This window comes from Haliotis rufescens, unplaced genomic scaffold (genome assembly GCF_023055435.1).
Source record: "Haliotis rufescens isolate VD_foot unplaced genomic scaffold, xgHalRufe1.0.p SCAF_8, whole genome shotgun sequence".
In the NCBI taxonomy this organism is placed as follows: Eukaryota; Metazoa; Mollusca; class Gastropoda; order Lepetellida; family Haliotidae; genus Haliotis; species Haliotis rufescens.
The window spans coordinates 21743786-21766013 of NW_025964372.1; the positions used below are offsets into that span (position 1 = coordinate 21743786).

At 40.0% G+C, this 22228-nt stretch overlaps 1 protein-coding gene across 8 annotated transcripts in view; it reads left to right on the forward strand.

Moving 5' to 3' along the window:
- Nucleotides 1-20787, forward strand: part of LOC124115745 (ral guanine nucleotide dissociation stimulator-like) — a 49238-nt gene extending 28451 nt beyond the window's left edge. For 6 of the 8 annotated variants that reach the window (XM_046476852.2, XM_046476850.2, XM_046476853.2 and 3 more), the window contains 4 exons: nucleotides 4344-4509; nucleotides 7082-7228; nucleotides 8667-8778; nucleotides 10415-20787. In XM_046476852.2, coding sequence (XP_046332808.2) covers nucleotides 4344-4509; nucleotides 7082-7228; nucleotides 8667-8778; nucleotides 10415-10560 — 571 coding nt within the window. In that variant the 3' untranslated portion in view covers nucleotides 10561-20787. The remainder of the gene's footprint in view (nucleotides 1-4343; nucleotides 4510-7081; nucleotides 7229-8666; nucleotides 8779-10414) is intronic. The other 2 variants (XM_046476854.2, XM_046476857.2) reach the window with 1 other exon arrangement.
- Nucleotides 20788-22228: the final 1441 nt, after the last annotated feature.

The window sequence follows — 22228 nt, forward strand, 5'->3', positions numbered from 1 at the left end:
TTCTGCATGAAAAATATATACTGGTTATGTACTCAATGTGTGCCAAATTATGAAAGTGGTGAATATGGATTACCATCCAGTTCTTCATCCAACATGTCCTAGTCGAGATTACAATCCACATTCCCTTCCAACATTCCAGTTATACCCCATCCAAGTAGAGATTACAATTCAGTTCCCTGTGCAAGTCTAGTTTACAATCCAGTTCCCCATCAATGTCAAGGTTACATTCCAGTTCCCCATCAATGTCAAGGTTACGATCCAGTTCCCCATCAATGTCAAGGTTACGATCCAGTTCCCCATCAATGTCAACGTTACATTCCAGTTCCCCATCAATGTCAAGGTTACATTCCAGTTCCCCATCAATGTCAAAGTTACATTCCAGTTCCCCATCAATGTCAAGGTTACGATCCAGTTCCCCATCAATGTCAAGGTTACATTCCAGTTCCCCATCAATGTCAAGGTTACATTCCAGTTCCCCATCAATGTCAAGGTTGCTATCCAGTTCCCCATCAATGTCAAAGTTACATTCCAGTTCCCCATCAATGTCAAGGTTACGATCCAGTTCCCCATCAATGTCAAGGTTACATTCCAGTTCCCCATCAATGTCAAAGTCACAATTCAGTTCCCTCATCCAATTCGAGATTGTGTTCTAGCTCCCATTCAAGTTGAGATTGCATTCTTCAAGGGAATAGGGTGGTCCAGTAGTCGAAGGTATGGCAATAAGTTGTGCAGAGTTATTTCCCTCGGTGGTGCCAGGATAGGCTGTTTGTGGCTTCAGATTCAAAGATCCTCCCTGATCATGCTCCATGGTCTATCAGCACCATACGTGGACACTCATAGGTTTAAGGCTGCAGTATTTTAAGGCTCACTCTGAGGTATACCTCAGGAATAGGTTTCTTTGTACAGAACTAATCATCTCCTCGTTTGACATCGGATATTTGTAACTCTCTGTGTTATGAGGGGCAGGTAGCAAGTCACTTCCTCAACATTTTATTTTTCAACAACATATTTGCCCTTCATTCCTACGTTAACTTATATGAGGGGGCAAGGGTGGAATAGTTTTCTAAGATGCCACAATTCACTGCAGCTTTGCATCCTGTAGTCATGCCAACTACTGGTGGTGCTAGATTTAATCTAGGATTCCAAACTAAGTGCTCTTGGCAGGAAAACTGGAAAAAACTCAAAATTCTTTGTCAAAATAGGGAATTTTGTTAAAGATTTTATTTTCTCAAATAGAAGGTATTTCAACATTGCATTCAATGACTAAACACTAAGGCCTTTTTTTATCCTCTTTATTGGTCCTGTTACCAGTGAAATGCAAGTATCCTCCACAAAGCAATAATATTGGTTATCATTGGTTGTATATACATGGGAATTTGTGTTGATATTGGCTGCAGTCTTTGGACTTCTGAGCAGGATTAGTTAACTTCACTGTGGTGTGTTTGAACTCCTGATTCAGCATGATCGTGATCCTGGTCTGTCAGCATCAGACCGTGTTTGTAGGTTTCACTGGTACATGCCTATAACCTGCAATACTTCTTCCTCCCATATTTGGGACACGGGTGGCCTAGCAGCAAAGGCGCAGCAATTCTCTGTTCAGAGTCTTGCCCTTGCGCAAGCCCGAAACCTATGATCGTAGCTTTAAATCCTGGTTCACCTTGATGATGTTTCAGTGTTTGTCAGCATCATACCCATGCTAGTGGGTTTCACCAAAGTGGTAAACATCTAAGACCTGCATCACTTTGGGTTTTCCTCCCTCATCAAGCTGACATGCCATGATATATAACAGGAATACTGTTCAAAGCAGCATTAAACCTCACTCACCTCAGCATTAAACTGATGCTCTGTGATATGGTTGAAATACTGCCAAACAATACAATTCCAACCTCAGTTATAAAGGATGTCTGTGTGAACTAAGACCCAGGAAGATCCGGGGTAGAATAGGTCTTCAGCAACCTATGCTTGCCGCAAAAGGCAGCCATGCTTGTCGTAAGAGGCAACTAACGGGATCGGGTGATCAGGCTCACTGACTTGGTTGATGCATGTCATCGTATCCCAATTGTGTGGATCAATGCTCATGATGTCAATCACTGGATTGTCCAGTCCAGACTCAATTATTCACTGACGCCATCATATTGCTGGAATATTGCTGAGTGCGGTATCAAACAACAAACAAACAGTGTGAACTAAAGATGTGGTCTTGGCCTGCGAAATATGTACTGTAATAATTACTTCGTCTAACCCTCACCGAGTGTCACGCTATGCCTTTGTTGTGTCTCTTCTTGTTTTCAGAAACTGATTGAGGACTGTGTATCCTTATGTTTATTGTAATGTTAGCTTTATTAGATTGCATTTGTTGTAACTATTTTATGGTCTTTGTGTTATTATGATGTGATGATAAATATTGTCCTGCATTTGAAAATGTAAGTTTACTAATCCCTTCATGAAAGTATTGTACACTTTGTGATTTCTTTGTAATGTTCTTTTATAGGGAGCCATAATGAACTATGAGCAAAAGCACGAACAGATTACCTTTCCCACATATGTCAATTTTGTGACCAACCCTACATGTTCTTTTAGCATGCCCCTAGGGAAGTAACGAAACATCTACCTCACGTATTGCTACACATCTTGATACATGATTCATGATAGTTATGTGTGTGAATTCTCCATGTTTCATGTGTCCCAGCTAACAAGATGGTGTTAATTAGACCAGTTTGTGTATCATGATAGGTCAGTTTAGTAATTTAGGCTTGTTCTGTTAGTCATATGAAGTCATTCTTTGCATGGTAGGCGGTAAGGTAACGGCAGCCCCTGTAGTCATGGTTGTTACTGGGGCAGATTTTCGCTCATCTTACACATTAAATGTTAAATGTTACTTTAAGATGTTGATACAGAAATAAAACATTGCTAGGTGTCGTATCATCAGGAGATTTCGCAATGCTTGGATATATATCGATGAATCATGACATCCACAGACCCCACTATTCCTTGTATGAACCTCATGCTGAACGTGTCAGGGTTCGTGGTAACCATTCCCTATTCCTATTAAGTGACAGGTCTCAGATCACGGCCTGATTATATTTCTGGGTTTATCAGCATCATACACGTGCTCATGGGTTTCACCACAGTCTAAGACTTGTGTCACTTAGAGCTTTTCTCCCACATGAAGCTGACACGCTGTTACTTATATCCTGTTCAAAGTGACATTTAATCCATCTCACTCCCTTACTCTCCAGTTCACAGATAGAAGATATGAAACTTTTTATGGTAACAACTTCTTTGTTGTCTGTAATGATTCAGGGCAACTTCTTGCCTTAAAGGGGCGGTCGGGTAGCCTAGTGGTTAAAGTGTTCGCTTGTCATGCCGAAAACCCGGGTTCGATTCCCGACATGGGTGCAATGTGTGAAGCCATTTCTGGTGTCCCCCGCCATGATATTGCTGGAATATTGCTAAAAGCAGCATAAAACCATACTCACTCACTCACTCTTCATCATGTGTATTGACATGGTATTGTTATCCATAAAGAAAATCATGTCTTTCAACTTCTAAATGCCTAACAATGACTAAGATTACTGATAATTGTTTTGACAAAGTTGGTCTTACCAAACTTAGCTAGGGTTGGACGATGTGAGTGTGTTCCTTGGGTAAGGTCAATAGGTCTGTGCCTGTAACCACAGATCAGCCAGAGACATTGCAGCCATTGATTTTCACACTAGTCTGCTAGTTTGGTGAGATAAAGAGGACTCATGTTTAGTTGGGCTGGAGTTACAGAAGGGTGGAGAGATAGAAAGGGTCTGGGTGTGGCCTTTCATGTATAGTAACCATGGCATGGTCAAATGGATTTCTGTTAAAGAGAAGCTCAAATATTACGTTGGAACTCAAAATGAGAAGGTCAAGTTCAGATGTTTGGCTTGTTGCATGAAGGTCTTTTGACAACAATAATCTACTTACATTTATTTCGTTTACCAATATGATGACATCAAGCAGGAATTTGTGGTATTCTGATATGAACTAGTAGAATTAAGTCATCTAGTTTACAGAAATATTTTTTCCATTTACCTTCAATATTATTTCATTCATTTAGTCATGCTAGAATCCAATTTTTGTGGGTTTGAATGCCACATTCACTATGATTATGATTCTTGTGCTGGTGAGCTTTACCAAAGTGGTAGATATCACGTTGGGATTTCCTCTCAGATGAAGTTGTGATTCAACTGAAAGACTGTTCAAAGGGGCGTTTACCCCATCTCACTCACTTTTGGTCGCAATTGACCAATATGATTTACAGATTGTAAATACATGTATGTACAGTGTATAATGATATCTTCTGTGTTTTTCAGTCTAGGTCACAAGCCTGCCAAATTTGACAGCAGCAAATTTGGTTTGTTTGCATGTGGGCTAGAGGACAGAAGTAGTCTCTCCAGTATTCCCGACACCATCACAGCCTCCCTAGCTGGGCCACTGGTAGGTCATCTTCTCTCCGAGATCTCCCTAGCACGGCCAATGGTAGGTCCTGCTGTCATAGGGATCTCCTTTTACAGGTCACAGGTACATCATCCTGACATGTCATCTTCTCACCGGCTTGGTCATTGGTAGGTCATCGACTTACTGAGACGTCCCTAGCTTGGTCATTGGTAGGTCATCAACTTACTGAGACGTCCCTAGCTTGGTCATTGGTAGGTCATCGACTTACTGAGACGTCCCTAGCTTGGTCATTGGTAGGTCATCAACTTACTGAGATGTCTCTAGATTTGTCATTGGTAGGTCATCAACTTACTGAGATGTCCCTAGCTTGGTCATTGGTAGGTCATCGACTTACTGAGACGTCCCTAGCTTGGTCATTGGTAGGTCATCAACTTACTAAGATGTCCCTAGATTAGTCATTGGTAGGCAATCGACTTACTGAGATGTCCCTAGATTAGTCATTGGTAGGCCATCGACTTACTGAGATGTCCTTAGCTTGGTCATTGGTAGGTCATTGACTTACTGAGATGTCCCTAGATTAGTCATTGGTACGTCATCAACATACTGAGATGTCCCTAGATTAGTCATTGGTAGGCCATCGACTTACTGAGACGTCCCTAGATTGGTCATTGGTAGGTCATCGACTTACTGAGACGTCCCTAGCTTGGTCATTGGTAGGTCATCAACTTACTGAGATGTCCCTAGATTAGTCATTGGTAGGCAATCGACTTACTGAGATGTCCCTATAATTTGGCATTGGTAGGCCATCGACTTACTGAGATGTCCTTAGCTTGGTCATTGGTAGGTCATTAACTTACTGAGACGTCCCTAGCTTGGTCATTGGTAGGCCACCGACTTACTGAGACGTCCCTAGCTTAGTCATTGGTAGGCCATCGACTTACTGAGACATCCCTAGATTAGTCATTGGTAGGTCATCAACTTACTGAGATGTCCCTAGATTAGTCATTGGTAGGCCATCGACTTACTGAGACGTCCCTAGATTAGTCATTGGTAGGTCATCAACATACTGAGATGTCCCTAGATTAGTCATTGGTAGATCATCAACTTACTGAGATGTCCCTAGATTAGTCATTGGTAGGTCATCAACTTACTGAGATGTCCCTAGATTAGTCCTTGGTAGGTCATCAACTTACTGAGACGTCCCTAGATTAGTCATTGGTAGGTCATCAACTTACTGAGATGTCCCTAGATTAGTCATTGGTAGGCCATCGACTTACTGAGATGTCCCTAGCTTAGTCATTGGTAGGTCATCGACTTACTGAGATGTCCCTGGCTTGGTCATTGGTAGGTCATCGACTTACTGAGATGTCCCTAGCTTGGTCATTGGTAGGTCATCGACTTACTGAGATGTCCCTGGCTTGGTCATTGGTAGGTCATCAACTTACTGAGACGTCCCTAGCTTGGTCATTGGTAGGTCATCGACTTACTGAGATGTCCCTAGCTTGGTCATTGGTAGATCATCAACTTACTGAGATGTCCCTGGCTTGGTCATTGGTAGGTCATCAACTTACTGAGACGTCCCTAGCTTGGTCATTGGTAGGTCATCAACTTACTGAGACGTCCCTAGCTTGGTCATTGGTAGGTCATCAACTTACTGAGATGTCCTAGATTGGTCATTGGTAGATCATCGACTTACTGAGACGTCCCTAGCTTGGTCATTGGTAGGTCATCGACTTACTGAGACGTCCCTAGCTTGGTCATTGGTAGATCATTGACTTACTAAGATGTCCCTAGCTTGGTCATTGGTAGGTCATCGACTTACTGAGACGTCCCTAGCTTGGTCGTCGGTAGATCATTGACTTACAGAGACGTCCCCAGCTTGGTCGTCGTTAGGTCATCTTCTCTCTGAGATACAACTACCTTGGTCTATTAGGTCATTTACTAACTGAAGTCTCCCTAGCTTGGCCTTTGATAGGTCATTATCTTACTGAGATGTCCCTAGCTTGGTCATCAGGTCATTTTCTTACTGAAATCTACCTTGCTTGATCATCAGTAGGTCAATGGGACAAGTCAGTTTTGGACAAGTGGCGAAGTCACAATCATTGAAATCTCCCTACCTCATCTACGGTTCAGTCACCATGTTGTGTGGGTAACCCTTCATGTTTGATCTCTGAGAACAGAGCTGGGGACTGTCTTGTCTAAATATCCCTTGTCGGCCTAATAGTCACTGCTAGTTGTTCAGCTGATATGTCATCCTGTCTTTGACTGATCATTGATCATGTCATCTTCCATATCTTATGCCATCCACTACCTCAACACAATGATAACATTTATGACATGACTTGAAATGAATCAGCTTGTAGCTAGTAATATATCATGTTCTCAGATAGTTTAGAAACCAAATTAGAACTTTCTAGTTATTGTAATGTCATCTCTTTGCAACTGTCTCAAACAAAATACTGATAGGTTCTTATGTAAACATGGTATTTGTTGTACAGTTTCTTTGTAGGCAGATATTTTTTTATGTAGGGCCTTCTGTTTATTATTGGTTAGTTCACAAAATATTCTTCCAGATTAGTACTGCAAGTAATGAATGAAAAACAAACTTGGATGGGTAGAATGTCTACAGCTTCCTCGACATTGTCTATTTCAGATGTCTCATTCCTCGTCAACATCGTCTGTGATCTCCTCCGACAGTGACACCTCCCCCTCCCCCTACAGGTCCTGTGACACCTATGTGATCCGCGTCAGTCTGGAGCCCAGTGACCAGGCCAGCACCCACATCTACAAGAGCATAATGGTCAGTGCTTGTGTGGACCATGCTCCAGCCTGGGCTTGGTTAAAACAAGAATTGCAGTTAGATCCACTATCTGTCATAGATCTCCTAAAGCCAAGAGATGCAATAGCAAAGGCCAAACTAACTCTTTTTCTGAGAGATGGACAGCTACTCGAGTGTATTTAAACAAAGCAGCCAAAGATAAAAATGAAATCATATCAGTATACAATAATAGAAATCATATCAATAAAAAACCAGAATATTTTTTTAATACTAAAACTCACAATAGAAATGTGTACCCAACTCACACACATGGGTCCCAAAAAGGGACAGGTCAGCCGAAATTGCTATAGCAGAAGGCGACCTCTTTAACACTAAAAGCAACAACAACAATGCTTGTGTGGTCTAGTGGTAAAGCGTCTGCCCGGAGAGGGAAAGGTCGGGGGTTCGTTTCCCGGCCGCGTCATACCAAAAGACGTTATAAGATGGTCCTTGTTACCCTGCCTGGTACTTGGAATAAAGGGGTTAAAACAAGGACTGGTTGCATCGGATCACATGTGTAGACATCATCTGTATCTGTCTTACGTTGGAACAACTTGACATAAGACTAAATGTGATGTCATAAGCAATGGATGAGCTTATGTTCCATTATTTCTTTGGGACAATGGCTTGTTATGATGTCACACTGTGATGGTCTCACAGAAATGGTCACTAATCCTTATCCTGATAATAATGTTATGTAAAGGTCCTGATGGGGTATACTGTTCAGTGTAAAAGACAGCTAAAAAAACCTATTAAAAGATGAGTCAAATGTTTATCTAGAAGATTAACATTGAAGGTTCATAAAAATCTGTTTTGCGTAATTTTAAAACTGTTTATCTTAATCGATCAAAAATCTCATAAAAGTTGTATATCAATTGATATAATACTAGTGAAGCAACAAAACCAAGCAGTGTTTGGTATTTGCAAAAGACAAGCAGAACTAGTGGTCCCCATGTTTTTCTACAGACGGACTGGCGATCTTCAATCCCATATAGGGGGCATGAGTGGCCCTGTCGTCTTAGGCACCGCGATTCGCTGTGCAGAGTTGCTTCCCTTGGGCACGCCAGAAACCTATGATTGTGGGTTCGAATCCCGGTTCACCCTGATTATGTTTCTAGGTTTGTCAGCACCATACCTGTGCTCGTGGTTTTGCGCCGAAGTGGTTAATGTCCCAGACCTGCATCACTTTGGGCTTTCCTCCCACATTAAGCTGACACGCCATGATATAACTGGAATACTAATAAAAGTGGCGTTAAACCCAAATCAATCAATCAATCAATCCTGTCTTTGTTATAATAAAGCTTCTTAAAAGCCAGTTAGGGGCCAAGCGTTATTCTGGAATTTTATTTGGTCCCTCAAGATATAAAATAATAGATGATCTCTTTGGCTGTGTGTAATTGTGATGCTCTGCTTCTTGCAGCTGTGTAACACTGACCATACCAACACAGTGATACAGAAGGTCCTGGAGAAGTACTCCCTGGAAGGCCAGCCTGAAGACTACTGTCTACTGCAGATATTGCCGGACGGAGGAGGTGAGGGACCAGGGCAGGGTCACCCAATAAGGGGCAGGCTCATAGGGGTCATTCTATATGATGAGGGAGGAGCATAGGCTGGTCATCAGTGGATGGAATGGTGGGGTTGGGCTGCTGTGTGTCAGCATGTGAGTGGGGTGGTGTCAGTCCATGGGATGGGGGAAGGGCATTTGGGTTGTCAGTCCATGGGATGAGGTGGGAAAGAAGGTGTCACTCCCAGGGATAAGGTGGGGAAGAGGGTCTGTCCCAGGGATGAGGTGGGGCAGAGTGTCAGTCAGGTGGGGTGGAGTGGTGGGCTGGTGTCAGTCCATTGGATGAGGTGGGGCAGAGGGTCAGTCAGGTGGGATGGAGTGGTGGGCTGGTGTCAGTCCATTGGATGAGGTGGGGCAGAGTGTCAGTCAGGTGGGGTGGAGTGGTGGGCTGGTGTCAGTCCATTGGATGAGGTGGGGCAGAGTGTCAGTCAGGTGGGGTGGAGCGGTGGGCTGGTGTCAGTCCATTGGATGAGGTGGGGAAGAGCGTCAGTCAGGTGGTGTGGAGTGGTGGGCTGGTGTCAGTCCATTGGATGAGGTGGGGAAGAGTGTCAGTCAGGTGGTGTGGAGTGGTGGGCTGGTGTCAGTCCATTGGATGAGGTGGGGAAGAGTGTTAGTCAGGTGGGGTGGAGTGGTGGGCTGGTGTCAGTCCCAGGGATAAGGTGGGGAAGAGGGTCTGTCCCAGGGATGAGGTGGGGCAGAGTGTCAGTCAGGTGGGGTGGAGTGGTGGACTGGTGTCAGTCCATTGGATGAGGTTGGGAAGAGTGTTAGTCAGGTGGGGTGGAGTGGTGGGCTGGTGTCAGTCCCAGGGATGAGGTGGGAAAGAGGGTCAGTCCATGGGATGAAGTGGGGCACAGTTTCAGTCAGGTGGGGTGGAGTGGTGGGCAGGTGTCAGTCAGGTGGGGTGGAGTGGTGGGCTGGTGTCAGTCCATTGGATGAGGTGGGGAAGAGTGTTAGTCAGGTGGGGTGGGCTGGTGTCAGTCCATTGGATGAGGTTGGGAAGAGTGTTAGTCAGGTGGGGTGGAGTGGTGGGCTGGTGTCAGTCCCAGGGATGAGGTGGGAAGAGTGTCAGTCAGGTGGGGTAGAGTGGTGGGCTGGTGTCTGTCCATTGGAAGAGGTGGGGAAGAGTGTTAGTCAGGTGGGGTGGACTGGTGTCAGTCCCAGGGATGAGGTGGGAAGAGTGTCTGTCCCAGGGATGAGGTGGGGAAGAGTGTTAGTCAGGTGGGGGTGGACTGGTGTCAGTCTGAAGTGGGGCAGAGTGTCAGTCAGGTGGGGAGTGGTGGGCTGGTGTCAGTCCATTAGAAGAGGTTGGGAAGAGCGTTAGTCAGGTGGGGTGGACTGGTGTCAGTCCCAGGGATGAGGTGGGAAGAGTGTCAGTCGGGTGGGGTGGAGTGGTGGGCTGGTGTCTGTCCATTGGAAGAGGTGGGGAAGAGTGTTAGTCAGGTGGGGTGGACTGGTGTCAGTCCCAGGGATGAGGTGGGAAGAGTGTCAGTCAGGCGGCTGGGTGGTGGGTAGGTATTATTGGGATGAGGTGTTTTTCATAGTGTTAGTCCATGACATGATGTTGCTGATAACACACTTTGATATTCCATCCTTTTCCTTTTCAGAACTTTTGATACCGGAGAGATCTAATGTCTTCTATGCCTTGAATAGCAGTATTGATCTGAAGTTTGTGGTGCGAACCCGTGCAGAACATGAAACTCTCACCCTCAGGCGGAAAGGGAAGCGTCGAGGAAAGAAACTAAGCTTGTAGTATTTGGCAATGTGCAATATGTGAACACAAGAGTGTTAGTGATGAGATGACACGTTGTGAGAATGTCCTTCAACATCTTCACTGCTTCCATCATTGGCACAACAAACATCACCCCTTCATGGATACTTGTTTCCACATTTCTTGGAACCAGAAGCAAGACCATAACACGTATAGCCTTTTGAGTGTTGAACCATTTCCTCGTGAATATTAACATACACTGATCTCATGAAAAGCAGTCAAAATTAGTTTCTGATCAGAGAAACTGACTCCAAAAAGCATATAGATATACAATTCTACAAAAATGGCATAAAAAGATCGTCATAAGAACAAGACATAAGCAGATGATTTTCACCTTCTATACAGTGCCTGAATTCTGCTTTTTTTCAGTGCATAGTATTAGTTTGATCGCTTTTGTGGAATAATAGAGAGGACAATTGATCTAATAGTGGTGTAACGATATGGCAATACAGTATTGTATTATGTTACAAGGTTCATGGTACAATACATCGATTTACAACCCATGTATACATGATACATAACATTACAAGTCATATTAATGTAAAAACGTAAATAATAAACAGAATCAGTTCAACAAACAGCTTAGGCAGATTCTGTAGTGTTTGCAGGATGGCTATAAATAGCATAACCGTCACAGTACCCTCTATATGTTTCTGCCCTACAATATTGGATCTTTGATCTCGGAAATTTTAACACAAATGACTCAGGGGCGTGATTGGATACGAATCGTATCGCACTCATAGCATTGAGATTCGTAACGTATCGTGATCCCACCGTATCGTTACACACCTATGATCTAACGGTGAAACCCAATCATTGATGTCATATTACAGTTAATACTCAAAAATGGATGATGTTACCTTGAAGCTGTAAGCAGTGGAGGAGTTCATCAATTGAATGAAATCATGATGTATCTTCCATTATTTGTTACCATGGTTACGTGTGACTGTCATGTTTTTTACATGCTTTGTATGTGAAGTTGACATGTGTCGTGTGATATGTTTTGTTGATTATTGTTTAAAGTGATGAAAGTTCCAGAATGTTTCTAGTCAGTGTGTTTGTTTGAAGATATTTGTTTGTTTGTTTGTTTGTCTGTCTGTTTTGTTGTGTGTGTTGTTGTGTTATCGTTGATTTGAAGTTTCAGGTGTTAGAATCAACAGTGCTTTTATCATATTCCTGTTTTCCTATGTTTACAATGTGCCATGACAGATAGAGATCTGGTCTTAGATTATTTTAGATTTTAAGATACCATTTTGCTGGAATTGTACCTGGTGATAAGAGGTAGGAATACTACCTTTATACAGGTAAGGATGAAACCTTGTTTTATAAATCATAAACATATGTTATCACAATACTTTTAATGATTACTTTATTCGAAATGATTATTGCATGTAAGGTAAGGTGTAAATTGATTGTGCTTTTAAGACTAATATGTTACCCTGATGTTTGTTGGTGTTGAATTATTCATCCAAGATTTGGTGCCCTTCAATATTTTGTGCTCTGACATGAGGATAATACCGTAAGAACAGCTATCAATACCAAATGATTCACATATTTTTTAGAAGATGTAGGTTGGTTTTGAAAGGAGTTTTTAGATACTGCTAGTTTGGCAGTTTAGGCAGTGATTGTTTTAAACACATCAAATTCAGAAATATGAAATTCAAGGAATGATTGTGTCCATGTTTAGGCCACACTTTTTTAATTTTATGTTTCACAGATTTCTTCCAGCTTTTCCACACAAGGTCTGTTGAAATATAAATAAAATTAAATAGCTATGCCAATCATATCATTTATTTATTTATATGAAAGCAATTCTGCCATGGAGTTAAAACTGCAGCTGACTTTTTGAATCACTGACAGTGATGTAGACATGGAATTTATATATAACATTTTTTATTGTAATGGAGGGTCTATTTAACTAGCAGGAGACAATAATAAATATTATTATGTTTAATTTTGTTCTTGGACTGGCTGCTTTTCAATAGGGGCGGTAGGCCTGTGTAACAAAAAATAAAAATTGTGTGGCCTTATTTGAACCATGTTAATTTATAGAAAGATGTGTACAAAGAACACCAGTAAAAAATTGCATTAACATTGATAACATGATTCAATAGTAATCTGTACAGAGTTCTGTCCCTTAGTTGTGCCAGGATTGTGGCCATGTGTTCGAATTCCAGATTCGGCCAGTCAGGATATTAGGTTTGGCTGCACAGAAACAGCGATGATAAGTTTCAATATAGTTTTAAACATCTATGCAGCATCACTCTCACTCATTGATTTGACATATCAGTCAATGAAGATTTTCCTGTATCAATTTGACAAAAGCAGTATCGATTATGTCCTGAGCATAAGTGCAGTGAATGATGCACCTTTCAACCCCAGTACTCATGACTAAGTGAGTCAATAAGGTCTATTACTTGAGTAAAATAGGTTAACAATACCGTAACTACGTCTGTCCTAAAGTGTCAGTCAGTAAATGGATGTAAGTTTATAATTGGTGTATGCTGTTGAACATTCGTAATAGTTGTCTAGTGTTGTAACAGCATAATAAATATGGGATTGTAGTTCGAAAAGAATTTTTAAACTGAAAATAATTACGCAGCATTCTATTGAAGCAACCTTGGTTGATAGTACAGTGTGAAGACATTACCATTTCCTTGTGAAAAAAATCAACTTCCATTCCTGAAATTTTCCATGAAAATCCAAGTTCTTCCTCGTATGTGGCGAACCTTTAGAGCTTTTTACTTTTTGCTTTTCCTTCCTTCCACATTAAGCTGACATGTCATGCTATATCTGAAATAATGTAAAACACAAGTCATTTATGTTTAATAATTGTTCCAAGTTCATTATGTTAGGGAAAAAGATGGCCCAGTTGCCTAAGATGTTACAATTCACTGTGCAGAGTTGCATCCCTTTGGTGTGCCAGAATCCTAGGATTGTTTTATCCTGATTATGATTCTGACTACATACCGATGGGTGTTTTCAAAGTGGTAAACGTCTAAGACCCTTCATCACTTTGTGCATTCCTCCCACATCAAGCGTACACGCTGTGATGTCACTGAAATACTGTTCAAAGTGGCCTTCACCCCAACTTGCACACCAGATGTTAGGAAGGTGAAGGTCATTTGTCAGTTCTGACTGTGAGTCTCGTACTCGCCCCATAGATTGCACCAGATGACCTCTGCTAAATGTTCTGAAGTTCTGAGTTCTCATTTATCCAACTATGATTAATAAGGAACTTTTGTTTATCCTTAAAAACTAATGTATTGAGCAAGTGTTAAGAAGAAAATGAATAGGACTGTACGCATGTATGAGAAAGAGTAGTAGACTTAACACAAGTCACACTTTGGACACTCAGGGTAGCTGTACATAAGCAAGGGCGGTAAGCAACTGTTACTTCAGTGAAACCTTAGCTAGAAAGAGTGAATGTTATGCATTATTGCTATCGGTGCTAAACAAGTCTCCATTTTCTGTCTGCCAACAACCTTTATACAGCAAGCCAAGGAATACTTGTCTACCAAAATATACTGGAAATAGTTAGATATTGAACAGCGTTGAATTAAGGGAGGTCCTTGTGGCCTACAGTTGTGTTTGAATGTAGAGACCCCAAAATCGTTTAACTCTAGGGTCATGTCAAGGATCCCTTGACTTCCATGTTTTATTTCAGAAAAGGGGATACATGAATTCCATCTCCAAAACCATTTTAAGATTAGTCCCCTGGCATTGAGTGTGGTGGGTAAAGTTTGAAGGGTATGAGAAGGTTCCTTTCTCACCTTTCATCATTAAAATGATCGTTTTTCTTAAAGAACGAAGCTTTAAGACAGGTATATTGATTAAGTACCAGTGCTATTCTAGTCTAGAAGGAAACCAGTACCATACAGTAAACCTCCGTTAATCTGGAAATCTGGCATTCTGGACAGGTATTGTTATGTTCCATGCACACCAACATGTAAGTGTGGAAGTTAGTAAATTGTGATGATTGCACTTCAACAATACGTCCAGATTAACAAGGTCTTGCTGTGTTTGAGTTTCTGCTGTAGATTCACATCCTTAAAAGAAATCTGATTCAGTCAATCTCTTCTACATCGACCTTTATATAGCGATGTCAACGACTAGTGTTGATCACAGATAGTTTTTAAAAATACTCATGGCAAAAAATAAGGGAACTAGCATTGATCTGCATTGAATGGAGAATTTTTTAAACCTATTTTTAGCACAAAGGGACAATTTTGCCCTTAATATTGATCTTTCAATTTTTAAAACTGAAATATGTTTAGAATATTTAGGAAGAATGAAAATTTAAAGCAAAAGTCTCAGTATCATGTGTGATATGTTTGTTCCCTTATTTAGTGCCTTGAGTATAATCTTGCAGGTCACAATCTCATAATGAATCAGCATTCACCATAACCCTTGAGATGAAACAGCATTGTAGAGACTACATATATATAGTAGTTATAGTATAGTTTTGCCATTTCTGCATATTTCTCGAGTCACAATGCAATGTTTAGTAGTTAGCTAACCTTATCAGGAAGTTGAGGTGGGAAAATGTCTGCAAGTCATTCTTTCATAATGAAACTGCAAAGTTCAGGGAATATAGATGAAATATTATCAGATTGTACATATACATCTCATCTACAAGGAGTTTAAGGAGTTTTGTTTTCCGGTCCCAATTTATTAATTGATGAAAGAGTGATTTTAGTGCACCGACTGCTGTTAGGCAGTGTTGTATGGGAGCTACACTCAATCACCTTTGTCAGATTGATTGTGGAATTGTGCCCTCGTTTGTGTTGAAACAATAAACAGTTTTTCTCAAGATCAGATAGTTTGTAACCCTAGTTTTAAGAGTCTTGTCTATATGACATTCGTTAATATTTTACAAATAGTATGAAATATCACTATCAGTCAACACTGAAATTAATTCAACTTTATATTTCTTTGATGTCTTGACTTTTTGCTCACAAGAATAAAGGACAATAAGAAAGAAACAGTAGATGTAAATGTACCAGCATATAGGGAAAACAAGTGGCTCAGCATCAGTAATCATGAAAACTTGGCCTATATTTGCTTTGCGTTTATCATTATGGGTGTACTGGTAGTCTAGTGGTTAAAGCATTTGCTCATCACCCCAAAGACCTGGGTTCGGTTCCCCTCATGAATATGGTCATCGCCAAACTCTGCTGTTCCCTACCAGGATATTGCTGAATGTATCAAAAAGTGGCTTAAGAGTCTATTCTGTGGTAGTACATTATTAGATTAAAACTTGAAATATTTGAGTCACAGTAGGTTTGACCATTTTCCTGCCTCTTCTTACTTTTAGGGAGTAATGATATACCATGCCTACCTCATGCTCCAAAACTGAGGATTATCAAAAAGAATTGAATATTTTATTCATATCACACAGTGTTTTTGTAATATGTATGACCTTTATACTAAATATGACAACCAACACAAATAGCTTTAGCTATCGCCTGTCACTGCTGAATAGATTACATGTTACACAGAAACTGCAGGAGATTTTATGCACAATGATGGTGCAGTTGTTAGCACAGTTATCAGAACCTTGCATCTTCAGTTCCTCAAACTTGTTACTGAAGTATATTTTCAAAATGAAATAGAAATTTCTGTCAATGGCGTTGAAAGTTTGTCTCTGAGTGTTATTTATGAATTGTCTTCCGTATTGGTATCTTTGTGAAATATTGTAAGATATTGTTGTTTGTACTCTATTTGTGTCAACTGAAATGCACGTTGTTCTATTACTGTCAGTACTGAAATTAACACAAACATCTTTGCAATGTACAAGTGTTGATAATTGTGATCATAACCAGGGCTATTTTCATACACTTCTCTATTTTCTTTCAGGAATGTGGATTAGATTCTTGAATTAATTTCTTTGAAATTATGTCCACCTGTTTAATCAGTATTACTAGCTTGATATTTCAGAAGTCCACAACATTGAAATGAAAACTGCATGTACATATTGTCTTATTGTGCTAATTTCTTTTTAAATATGTAATTTGTAGCCCGGAATCTGAATAGTTCACCTACTATTCGAACCTATTCTCATGATAAATTGAATTGGGTTCAGTCATTAATTTATATTTTATGTCAAAAAGTATATTTTGATATTCAAAGTCCTAATGCACAAGGGAAATAGAATCCCATTACTGAAGACATGTCTCAATGCTAGGTAATCTGTATACTATTTTATAGTCTCATTATGCTTGTTCCTCCCATACTGTTGATTACTGAGTTGCCATGTCATCAGCTGATCAGTTTGTATCCCCTTCTGGGATATCATGATGTCAGCAGAAGTAAGCCTATTTGATACAACCTTCACTTACAACCCAAAGGGGGGCGGTCGGGTAGCCTAGTGGTTAAAGCGTTCGCTCGTTATGCCGAAGACCCAGGTTCGATTCCCGACATGGGTACAATGTGTGAAGCCCATTTCTGGTGTCCCCCGCTGTGATATTGCTGGAATATTGCTAAAAGCGGCGTAAAACCATACTCACTCACTACAACCCAAAGGACTGAGTTTGATTGCTGTATGGGGTACAGTGTGTTCTCCCTCTTGCTGTCTGTTGTTAGACTGGTGATAAGTGCTTAAAGCAGAGTAAATATAAAACATCAACACCAATGATAACCAGTCTCGATTATCCTCCAAAACAGATTCAATTGGGCGTAAAATGCCAAATAGTGGCAACAATTAGCAAGTGGATCTATAAACCTCTGCGATGACACCAGGTGTTCGCAAAAGGTTTATAAGACCATAATTGCTAAAAATCATGTAAAATTAGATTACGATTAAGGGCAGACCACTGATATTTGGAAAAATGGAGTGATGAAAATTAAATGTATTGTATCTATTATCAAGTTGACAATGTGTGCTCAAACTATGATAATATTGTCTGTGATTCCCACTGTGCTATTTCTGTGCTGATGTATATGTGTTGACAGTCACACTTGACTCTTGATGTTGAAACCTTGTGGAATCCCTTGTCTGTGTTACAACATCCTTATTGACTAGGGCCTTTTGTTCTCCCACACCGTGCCTTGGATCGACTGCATCAAGTCTTCTGTGAGTTGTGTCCCTTGGCTATGTCAGGATTTGCTGCTAGTGGGTTCAAATTCCAGATTATGAGTCTTATATCAAACTAAGTCGATCAGTGATTCTAGTGGCATAGAAAAGAGATGAACCAACCGGAGTTGTTGGGTAGCTTAGTTGGTACCGGTAGTGCCTCCTGTTCACTGACATCTATTCTGAGTTTGATTCTGTCAAGGATGATAACATGCTCATGAATATGGTGCTCAATTGGTTGAGGCGTAAGTCACAAGCCCTTCAGGGATGCAACCTATCCTGAAACATTGCCAAGGCCGAATAGTAACAACTAACAACATATGAAGACGACCCTTAAAAAGCTGGAAATAAGCCATCTGGATATGGTTTACATTACAGAATCTAGCTCGGTGTAGCTGGTCATGGGTAGTGCCAATTTGCATCCTTGGACTCACTCGTCAACTGCCTGTTTCCCCAACTCCTTCAGATTTGATGTAGAAGGTCCTTCACCAATAGTTGTGTGGCTGTAGATCGTTATGAATTTGAGTTTTCAGCATTCTATTATGTTGTCCAGTTCATATATGTTTCATAAATGTTTGTATTTTCTGGAAAATACTTGGGTTGAAATAAGCACCATTAGCCGAATTCTTATAAGGACAAAAGAATGATCAAGGTGAGTAATGAAACTGTTCACTGTGCAGAGTTGCATCCCTTGGACCCGCCAGAATCCTATGTTCAGAGGTTCAAATTCTGGCTCGCCCCATTTTGTTTCTACATTTGTCAGCACAATACCCCTGCTTATGGGTTTGAGACCTGCATCACTTTGGACTTTCCGCCCACTTTAAGCTGGCACAGCGTGATATAACTGGAATACTGTTAAAAGTGGTGTTAAACCCAAATCATTGAATCCCTCTTGTCCAGTAATATATCCTCCAACTCTTATCTAGAATTTATCAAAAGCAGACAAGGGCTTCCTCATGGGTGTATTCATGCTTTTAGTTACTTTGCTCAACGTTGTACAAATCTTACCGGTACACAAGCTTGTTTTACTTTGTTTTCTTTTTTCTTGAACAGGCACAAATATTTTTCGTTGCCATCATCATTTACATGTCCCAATCCAGAACGATCCCTTATCCACCCCCCCCCCCATCGTTTATCAAACCTACTCCCATCCTTTATCCACCCCCACCCCCAATCCTTTATCCACACCCCCATCCTTTATCCAAACCCACACCCCAAGCTAGATCCACACCCACATCCTCTATCCAAACCAAAACACATCCAGCTAGATCCACACCCCCATCCTTTATCCAAACCCACGCCCCCATTCTCTATCCAAACCCACGCCCCCATCCTTTATCCAAACCCACGCCCCCATCCTTTATTCAAACCCACACCTCCATCCTTTGCTTCAATCCAGACCTCATCATTTCTATGTCAAACATCATTAACCCGTGAAAAAGATGTCGGACATATTTGCATCTTTTGTTTTTACTCCAGTTAACACCAGGCACTCTGTTGGTTTAGCACTTGGTTTGTGAATTTCTATTTTCATATTATCACTGTGTCCTGTTCACTACGTCTTCATGATTCCTGTACACTTGAAATGTACATGCATTCAGCGAGGTGTGTTACCCTCACATGATACTACCATGGCGCCAGTCTGGTCGGAGAGTAGGATTGTGATTTTTAAAAAAACAAAATCAATGACAACAAAAATAATTGTGTGCTTTTGTAGATTAATTAATCACAAATTTGATTGTATTTTTCACTCTATTTTTGATATTTTAGGTTCTGAGAGTATACTGAATATCCTTACTGTCTTTACACACATATTAATACTATATTTTGTAAAACAACTCAAAACTTCAAAATATCAAATGAAAAAATGAAAAGTGAATTAAATACTATATGAATATTCTTATATGTTACGTATATGTATAAACTGAATTTGATATCAGCTATTTAATTGCATGGTTAGTTTCCATATGGTTGAATGATTGCATGTTAGGTTCCATGTAAGATATATTTTTTTATTTCACCACTTTTCTCTGTTCATTATTTATACATAGATCTCATAGTACTTTTATTTAATTTGTGCAATGCTCTGAACTTGTGTTTTTTTTAATGCAATGGAGACTTTATTTCCCAGATCATAATAATAAGATGTAATTATCAAACTATTTAATCCAAACTTTGCTCAGTATATTAAAATGGATAGTATATTTGACTTATTGAACAACATATCTATTTATTCCTTGAAAGATTAAATTTTGGAGAATATGAAATAATATGCATATATTCATAATGGTATGTTTGTTATCTTGTTACTTTTACCATAAAATTAACTCTTTATTTACTCTGGAACGATGTATTGACATAACATTGAGAATATAAATATGGATTAACAAACGATAAACCTATGATTACATGATAACATGTCTGCTTGATTTTTCTCCCTCTCTATATTAATATGTTGTCAGAGTTAATATTAATCATAATTATTCAGGTTATATGAAGCATAATTAGAATATGATGTATAACCAGATAGAGAGAACTTTGATATGGAATGTCATATATATCCCCCTTAAACGAGGAAAGTATTCTTTTCCATGAAGATAGTCGACTTTTGATTTGTTTTCAGACTTGGTATAACATTTGTCCAAAGGAATACATTTTAATATTCTCTACTAATTAATGTAGAAGAAATGTGCCCCCATACATTACCTAGTTATAATGATGATGATGAGGAGGATGATTATTTTTAATATTATTGTCATTATTATTATTTATTATTATTATAAAAAGGAACACCAAGCTGTGAAATTGATGATGTATTCATTGAACTAATTATTATTGATAAACAGTCGTCTCCCAGCATTTAAGGGTTGTTTATTATGAATTGACTTGGCGAATTGCACAAAAACTTTGTTTGTGAATATTTTTGCATTTACAAGAAATGTGTATCTTTAGTGATTCTGAAAACGGTACCTCAGTACATAAATACAAGAGGTCTTACCAAACTGTGACAATGTCAAGGTCATGCCTGGCTGATTTTTTGCTTGAATATCAAAATATATGTAGATTTTTAATTTTTTAATATATATGATGTGTAACTATTCAGTTTGAATATGAATAAATTGAATACCTATGAACAAAACTTATGTTTTTTTGTGTTCTTACTGAGATGAGGTAATAGGTTGTTTTTTTTATCATGTCAGTCAACCCACATGTGTGACTGGATAAAGGAAGACTTAGGTTAAGGCCAGTGGAAATGTCACATTTGAAACTTTTGGAAGGCTTTGAAAGAATTGTAGGAACTTGTAAGAAACATTCATATGACTGTCAGCTAGCCTCTTTCCTTGCTTACAGTTGTATGTTTTGTACTTCTGAGATAATTAAATGAAATCCTAGCTAGGATGAAGGCAGAGGGTGTAACTTTGGTGACCGCCTCCGAGGTCTAGTGGTAGAGCGTCTGCCCAGGGACAGGAATGTCTGGGGTTCGATCCCCGACCGCATCACACCAGAAGACATGAAATGATTGTACTTGTTGTTACCCTGTCTGGCGTCTGTCATTAAGGAGCTGAAACAAGGACTGGTCAGCTTGGAGTCAGTATACTGTGTCTGAGTGGGATATTCATGTTAAACTGCTGCATGGTATCTCAGTGGGCTAGCACTTTAAATCGGCATCAGTCTGAACTAGTACAAGCACACACACACACACACACACAAACACACGTGCATGCACATCGATATAAGTGCAATAATCTTCGAGGGAGGTTAAACCCCATTTCACCCAACTTATCTATTCCTAGGCACTCAAGATACGACCACTAATGTGTGTTTCGTAAGTACATCATGTTTATTTTGAAACGGTGTTTAGTATGGTTAACTGATGTCAGCTTTGATTAATGTGTGCAAAACCATTTTGGAAGGCTTTAGTACGTTTGTGTCCTATTATATCAACATGCACACACTACGGCGCGGGATATGCAATAACATATATTCCTGATCGTTTAATTCGATTTGTATGTGTGTATCTTGTAAAGTAAAGTCTTGTAAAGTAAACCAAAATTTGTGAAACCATGTTTCTTTAGCTATTGAACAATACGTTAATGGTATTCATGACAATCATAAGATTCTCTCACCTTCCTCCTCCAAGGTCGTAGCTAGCAAACTGCTTGATGAACATTATAAAGATATGGGGACTCAGGATACACCCTTGACATGTGCCAATGTTACATTTGAATTATGGTGATAAGCCAGAATCAGTTCTCTCACAAGCACACAGTGATGAATACATTTTCAAAAGAAACTTGAAAAAAATTACCTCTAACACTTTTAAACATAATCTACCTCGTGATGTTAATAAGAGATCTCCTCGGGTCAGTTAGCAGGCTTAGCAAGGTCAATTCAAGCTAATTCAACTATTGTGGTTCTGTTAGCCTAGTTTTGTAATATACAAATCTACTATATGAATCTTTTATGATTGGGGCTTGGTTCTTACCGTCTTCTGTGGTCTCCTCCCTGGCAGATGGTGAAGCCAGAGGTAGACCTCACTCTATCCCAACTAAAAAAATCCTAAACAAATCCTTT